This window comes from Dipodomys spectabilis, unplaced genomic scaffold (genome assembly GCF_019054845.1).
Source record: "Dipodomys spectabilis isolate Male_0828 unplaced genomic scaffold, ASM1905484v1 ptg000098l, whole genome shotgun sequence".
NCBI classification, from domain to species: domain Eukaryota; kingdom Metazoa; phylum Chordata; class Mammalia; order Rodentia; family Heteromyidae; genus Dipodomys; species Dipodomys spectabilis.
This window is the reverse complement of record NW_024870775.1, coordinates 5,496,291-5,503,579: the sequence shown is the minus strand read 5'-3', so window position 1 is coordinate 5,503,579 and position 7,289 is coordinate 5,496,291. Positions and strand designations below refer to the sequence as shown.

The following is a 7,289-nucleotide window of genomic DNA, read 5'->3' as shown; positions in this document are numbered from 1 at the left end:
ATAAAAACTACAAGCCAGGCACTAGTGGCTCACCCCTTTAATCCTAGCTACTCGGAAGACGGACATCTGAGGATTGCAGTTCAAAGCCAGTCCGGGCAGGAAAGTCTCAAAGGAGGGAAGGGCAGATACAGGGTTCGTGGTTCAGGAGGAGAAGCTCCCATGAGCCCATGCTCCTTCCTAGACCCCCAGCTTCTCCAGTGGTACCTTGCCCTCACTTTGTGCAGGGAGGTACAAGGTGGCTAGATGTAGCCAGATCACAGGGTAGGAGGTCAAGGCCGGTCATGTCTCCCCTGGCTATGATCCTCTGTCCCTGCTCCTGCCTGGCCCATGATCACTGTTCCTGGTTCTGAAAACAAAGCACCACACCCTTCCTCCCATCAGCCCTGGGGTCCACTAGTGCATGTGGCCCCATTTGTGGCCGTCCTGCCCACACCTTTGGAGCTGCTCTTGATTGCCCTGCCCAGGGAGCCATCTGTTTCCTGCCAGGCCCCGCCCACACCAGCACGGGCAAGGCCCCGCCCACACGGGCAAAGGTCCTCGGCGGCAAGGCATTCAAGACCACTCCACTCAACCTTCGCTTTTTACTGGAGGGGAAACTGAGGCTAGGTCCCTGAAATGGTCTGTCCACAGTCATGAAGCTCCAGACTGTTTGGCAAAGGTGGTGAGAGCAGAGGCCGGAGGCTGCTGTCCCTCTCTGCCTGCCTCTCCCAGCCCCTCTGTCCCTAGGTCACATGAACAAGCCTTTCCCCCGTGGAGGCCACACGTCTGCATGGACTAGTAAACCATCAGGGCTGCTTGCAGGCACCTGGGAGCCATGCCAGCCCCTCCTTCACTGCACCCCCCGCCAGCGGGCAGTGGGGATACTCAGGCCAGAGTTTGTATGAGCCAGCAGTGGGCCCTTAGATGCCCAGGTGCAGAGCAGGGCCAGCACCCTGGACTAGGCATGGGGCAGGGTCCATGCTGTGCTTCACACTCACTTCTTGTGCTCATGCCCCAGCCTGGGCTGCTTCCCCAGGAAGTGTGGACTGGGACGGGTGGGAAGTTTAGATGGCATGTGCCCAGCCCCCAGCCGCTGGGTGAAGGGTGCTAGAGACACAGCCCTGCAGGCTTCCTGTAGGAGGAGGCTGGCTGGGCAGGACAGGGCAAGTGCCCAGCCGCTGAGGCTTGAAGAGAAGTTAGAGTTGTTGGCTTGGATGAGTCTGTGGCCTAGGACCCTGAGCCTCAGCCCTGGTTTTCTATCTCCTGGACAGTTCCTAGAGGAGCTGAAGCAGGGGTAGGGGGAGCAGGAGGACTGCCTACCCCCTCAGTGACCAGGAGCGATGGCACACATGCCTGTAATCCCAGCACTCAGGAGGCTGAGGAGGAGGAGCCTGATGTTGAGGCCAGCCAGGGCTACACAGCAAGACTGTCTCAGAGGGAGAGGAGATGGGGGGGGGGGGGGGGGGAGGAAGATACCTCGGGGCTGGCGGATTCATGCCTGTAATCCTAAATACTCAGGAGGCTGGGATCCGAGGGTCTCAGTTGAAAGCCAGCTGAAGCAGGAAAATCTGTGAGATTCCAATTAAGTTCAATTGAATTCAAGCTCCAACACTGGCAAGAAGGGAAGAGGAGGAAGAGGAGCAGGAGGAGGGAGGAGAAGAACATGGAGGAGGAGAACAGGGTGGAGGAGAGAGAAGAGGAGGAGGAGTAAGAAGAAGGAGGGGATGAGGAGGGGGAGGGGAAGGAGGAAAACCACGGGCACTCTGGTGCATAATACCCTAGCCATGCAGAATGGTGTTTGGAACATTTATTTCTGATAAGAACAGATCCAAGCCTTGGGCTAAGGACATGTCCCCTTCAACAATCTCTCTCTCTTGGGGTTCCAGAAGATTCCAGGCATGCCACAGTTCTGTCTCTGTGTCCTGGTCAAGGGAGGAGGCAGCAGGGCAGCCTAGGACTCCCAGAGCTGCTCAGGAGGTGTCCATGGTCACAGGGCCTAGCGTGTGGTGAGGACTGTAACTTCTTATGTGAACCTGCTCCACTGGGCTGGGGACAGCCTTGCCCCTGCAGCTGAGGGGGGAAAGGAGGGAAGAGGTCTGAGGGCCTGCACAATGCACACACATTGCCCAGAGTCCCACCCATTACAGGGTTGTTTTTTTCTTTTTCTCTTTTTGCAAAGGCCATTTGGCAGATGATGTTGGGTAGTATTGATTTGTATGTGTGTGTGTGTGTGTGTGTGCACGCACGCGCCAGCCCTGAGGCTTGAACTCATGGCTTGAACGCTGGTCTTAAGCCTCTTTGTGCTCAATGCTAGCACTCTAACACAGCACCATTTCTGGCCTTTTCGGTAGTTTATTGGAGATAAGAGTCTCATGGACTTTTCTGCCAGGGCTGGCTTTGAAGTACGATCCTCAGATCTTAGTGTCCTGAGTATGATTACAGGCGTGAGCCATCAGCACCTGGCTTTAGCATTAATATTTATGTTTTGTTTTTCTTTTTAAAACTCCTAAGGTGACTCTTGGATTCCACCTGAGGTTGTCTGGGCAGGGCCAGAACAAATGGCTTTCAGGCTTTGTGGCCAATAGTCCCACCTGTGCCCCACCCAGCTCCTTTCCCTCCATCCCTTGCCATTGTCCAGCCCCCAGGCCACCCATACACCCCAGGAGCACCCTAAAGCATTGGCCATATTTCATTGTCTTTTTTTTTTTTTTTGGTCAGTCATGGGGCCTGAACTCTGGGCCTGGGCGCTGTCCTTCAGCTCTTCAGCTCAAGGCTAGCACTCTACCACTTGAGCCACAGCGCCACTTCTGGCCTTTTCTGCTTATGTGGTGCTGAGGAATCGAACCCAGGGCCTCATGCATGGGAGGGCAAGCACTTTGCCACTAAGCCACCTTCCCAGCCCTTCCAGTCCTTTCTACTTTAGTTTTTCTCTCCTCCACTTGAGTGTTTGGGATGACATACATGAACCCCAATGCCTGGCCTACAGACCCCTGATCAAAGCTCTATGGGCCTAGGAGCTGCAGCGCAGTTCTTCAGCTGGGCACCCAGACCCTCCAGGCCTTGCCAGGCTGCCAGCCACTCTCCCGCACCCCACCTCCCTACCCACTTCCTGAAGCTGCCACTCTAGCCCCTTCAGCAGCCAGGACTCTCTTTCCTCTGCACCCAGCCTCTCCCTGCCAGGCCCAGCATGAACTGGGTCTGAAACCTGGAGACAATGCTAAGCACAAACCAACCAACCTTGAAGTCCACTGCCTACCCACTTGCAATTCCAGACACCGACACCAGGGGGCGAGTGTCAACCCTGCCTGTCCTTCAGGGACCAGTCCCACAGGTGGTAGTGAGAAGGGGCCCGGCCAGGGCAGCCTGAGGGGCTCTGCAGATCCAGCCCTGTCCACTCACCATGTGTGGATGAGCAGGATGAGGAGGGCAATGAGGAGGATGGCCAGCAGGATGGATAGGATGGCAATGATGACCACGGTGCCCTCACTCTGGGCCCCTGGGGCTGCTTGGAAAGCCTGGGCTGTGGAACCAGATGGAGCCCACACAGGTGGGTAGGAAAATGGGCAAAGAGATTTGATTTCCCAGGAGAAGGGACTTTGGGGCAGCCTCCAGATGAACCACATTTCACCCAAGCTAGGTCAGGAGTGAGGGGGCAGGCTGGGGGTGGGGGACAGGGGTGAGGGAGCAGGGATGAGTGACAGGCTGGGGGAGGGGGCAGGGGAAAAGGGCAAGGGGAGGGGGCAGCTTGTGGGCAGGGGCAGGGGTTAAGTGTGAGGGGGCAGGCTGGAGGAGGGGGCGCCTGCAGGAGTTCCCTCAGTCTCTAGAGTTCACGGAAGTCCCCCGGCCCCCATTGCTCCCACCTTGGGGTAGGAATATATCCTTGGACCACTCCGTGTCAGCCACAGGTCCACTGTCGTTCATCACCAGGAACTTCACCCTGAACAGGAGACCCAGCACTGGGGGTGGGGGTCCCCTGGGTTTCGAGAGCTTCAGACCCAATGTCTGACTCCCAGGCCTGCGGTGGGTGAGGGGCTGGGGCTAAAGAACACAGCCCCAGAGCCTAACAGCACGTACTGAAACCTAATCTTCCTGCTGTGGGGCAGGGGTGCACCCCTCGCTTCTCTGGACCTCCATCATCTCCTTTGACAGGGAGGGGTTAGATCCCTTGGCACCAAGTGTGAGTCAATCAAGCACTTTTCCCTGTGTGCAGCGCGCCCTGTCTGCACGGGTGCTCCATCTGCATGGCCCAAGTGGCCCCAGGGGAGGGGGCTATGGCCTGAGTTGGGGGAGCCCAGGCGCCCTGCGTGGGCTCTGCTCACCTGTAGGGGCCGGGGCCGGGCAGTGGGGTGTTACAGCTCAGCTTCTCAGGGGCACAGTGGGTGTCATTACCCACCCGGAGCAAGCGGAGCTGGCCACCGGGCCGGTCACCCAGGTAGCGCTCCCGGCTGGCCCTCAGGGTGAGGTAGAAGCTGCGGTGGGGGAGGTCAGCAGGCACAGGGCTGTCCTCTATCCTTGGGGGGTCAGTGAAACTCTGGGTGGCTGAGGGCAGCATTAGGGGGGTCAGCTGGTCAGCCTGGATAGCCACACCCCCGCCCAGCTGCCCACTTCCCAGGGGGAGGAGCAAGGCCCGGTGCCCTGGCACCTCTGGCACCCACCGTTGCTCAGGGCCACCACCAGCCAGATGGGGTCGAGATCCGAGATGGGGGAGCTGTTGAACTGGTCCAGGGGCTGCTCCAGTGCAAAGGTGGACTGGGTGCGCTGCCCTGCCAGGCTGGCATCCAAGAACCGGGGCACGTAGCCGATGCGCTCTGGGAGGCAGAGGGAGAGAGGCTGATCGGAGAGGGAATGGGGGTTTTTACTGTGAAGTCAGGCCAGCCAGGACTTAGTGGGCCCCTGGCAGCCCAAGGGGTCATGTGAGGGCCAGAGTGCAGCTCTGGAGGGCTCCTGAGTGCCTGCAAGGGGTGGGTGTGGGGGCCCTGCTGGCCCCACCTGTGTGACAGGGTGGGAACATGAACTGGAGGAGCTCAGAGACCCCTCCCTGGGGAGAGCAGGACCAGGTTCCCAGAGCCTGGGCAGGCCTCACCCTCTGTGCAAGTGGCCTTGCGTCTACCCTCTACTTGGTTTGGGAATATTGAGTAGCTTGGGGATGCAGGGGTGACTCAGGAAGGCCATCTCCACCTAGACCTCTGGCCCAGACATGACCCATCCATCAGGGACCACTGGCTCTGAGGCCATGGGCTGATCTAGAACTTTCTACTTCCCACCCAGTTCTCAGCCTTCTCCATCTGCTCCACCCTGCACCAGGCCCCTCCCCCTCTGACGCTAGACCCAGGAGCCCCTCAGGGAGCCCGTACCCCCTCATGCCTGTCTGTGGACCCACTGAAACTAGAGCAGGATCACAGCACTCCCCTGCTCCCAGGCCCCAGAACTGGGCTGAGCCCGATAAGGTGGGCTTCATGTAAAGACCAGCAGACTCCCCTCCCCCTTCATGCAGCCCCCAACTCCAAAGGATCCCAATAGAACCATCCAGAGTCTTCCACCATGAGGCGGGGCGGGGGGGGGAGAGGGGGTGCCATTTGAGTCCCTACCCAGTTCTCTGTCCTATCACCCAGGACTAGGGTGCTATGTATACAGCAGGTGCTTAATGCTTAATGTCTGCTCAGTGAAGGAGGAGGCACCCAGCCATGGAGAGAGGGGCTATGCTGGAGAGCCCTTAGTGAGTTTTGGGGGGTGAACCCCAAGAGGAGAAAAGAAGCATGCCTGCTTCCAGGTTTGGGGAAAGGGGCTAAGTTCCATCTCGTGATCATTTCTGCACGGCTGCCCCCAACCAAGGCGAGGGGGCTCCGGAGACAGCCAATGAGTCAGGGCTCCCACGCTCCAGCCCCGTCACTCACCCACGCCGGCCCCTGGCCGGACACCGGCCAGCAGCAGCAAGGACGGCAGCAGCCAGACGCTGAGCCCCATGGCTGTGCTGCGCCTCCGGGGGCCTGTCCGTCCGTCCGTCCATGTGTTGTCCATCTGCAGCATCGGCGGGGAAGCCAGGTCTGCACAGGGCAGGAAGGAGGGCTGCCCCTGGCATCTGATTGCCCCACCCTCTGCCCCTTCCTCTCAGACAACTGGTCGGACAGGTTTTGGGGGGGGCAGAGCCTGGACGTGGTGGGTTTGGCATCGCCAGGGAGGGTCTGGAAAGAATGGTACAGACAAGCCCAGACACCCCCGCCCTCCAAAGAGGCTGTGTGTGTGTGTGTGTGTGTGTGTGTGTGTGTGTGTGTGTGTGTGTGTGTGTGTGTGTGTACAGGTCCTGGGGCTTGAACTTCTGCTCCTGGACCTTTTTCACTCAAGGCTGATGCTCTACCATTTGAGTCATAGCTCCACTTCCCGCTTGTTGGCAGTTCATTGGGAGATATAAGTCTCAGGCACTTTCTTGCCCAGGCTGGCTTTGAAGCCAGATCCTTGGATGTCAACCTCCTGTGTAGCTGGGATTACAGCCATGAGCCACCAGCACTAGGCTGAGCTCAGGGATTTTTGAGGGACTTCCATACAGTTCTGTATCACAGCTCACCTCATTTACATTTACCAATACTGTATGAGTGAGCTTTTACACACACACACACACACACACACACACACACACACACACACACACACACACATCCTCACCAGCATGTGTAATGTTGGAGGGGGAGGTTGCATCTTGGCCTATTTGATTTGCATTTCTCCAGTGGCTAATGAAATGGAGCTTTTGTTCTTCTTCATAAATGTGTAGACCATTTGCATTTCTTCTTTTGAAGTGTCTGTTCTTGAACCCCACATGCTGAGCTGGGTGTGGTAGCACCCACATGTAATCCCAGTGCTTGAAGTTAGAACCAGGAGGATTCCCAGTTTGAGGCCAGTTTACATAGCAAGACTCTGTCTTGACCATCAAGGGCTTCACAGTCATGGTCTCCAGTGTACACTATGTAAAACACGCGCTATGCAACTTATGGGCAGGGATGGGGGTGGGGGGAGGAAGGGGTGACATCATCCAAGAAGCATTGAACTCATTACCTGACAGGGAATTGTAACCCCTTTGTACAACTCTTTTTTTTTTTGTTTGTCAGTTATGAGGCTTGAACTCTGGGCCTGGGCACTGTCCCTCAGCTTAAAGCTCAAGGCTAGCGCTCTACCCCTTGAGCCACAGCACCACTTCTGGTTTTCTGATGGTTAATTAGAGATAAGAGTCCCATGGAGTTTCCTGCCCAAGCTGGCTTTGAACTGTGATCCATCAGATTTCAGCCTCCTTATTAGCTAGGATTACAGGCCTGAGCCAC

At 57.4% G+C, this 7,289-nt stretch overlaps 1 protein-coding gene across 1 annotated transcript; it reads right to left on the bottom strand.

Moving 5' to 3' along the window:
• Positions 1–1,935: 1,935 nt before the first annotated feature.
• Positions 1,936–6,006, bottom strand: Upk3bl2 (uroplakin 3B like 2). The gene is made up of 6 exons (XM_042686716.1): positions 5,874–6,006; positions 4,635–4,787; positions 4,299–4,518; positions 3,840–3,916; positions 3,379–3,499; positions 1,936–2,049 (listed from the first exon to the last, which is right to left on the bottom strand). Exons 1-6 carry the CDS (start codon positions 6,004–6,006, stop codon positions 1,950–1,952), a joined length of 804 nt encoding a protein of 267 aa, XP_042542650.1. The 3' UTR covers positions 1,936–1,949.
• Between the last annotated feature and the right edge of the window lie 1,283 nt (positions 6,007–7,289).

What these genes read in the sequence shown, in the direction of transcription:
- Upk3bl2 (XM_042686716.1), bottom strand. Translation starts at nt 6,006, where the DNA reads ATGCTGCAGATGGACAACACATGGACGGACGGACGGACAGGCCCCCGG. An exon ending in CCCGGCCCCGGCCCCTACAG is followed by an intron (nt 3,917 to 4,298) that starts GTGAGCAGAGCC and finishes TCTCCTGTTCAG; the next exon opens with GGTGAAGTTCCTGGTGATGA. An exon ending in ATCCTGCTCATCCACACATG is followed by an intron (nt 2,050 to 3,378) that starts GTGAGTGGACAG and finishes TTCCCCCCTCAG; the next exon opens with CTGCAGGGGCAAGGCTGTCC.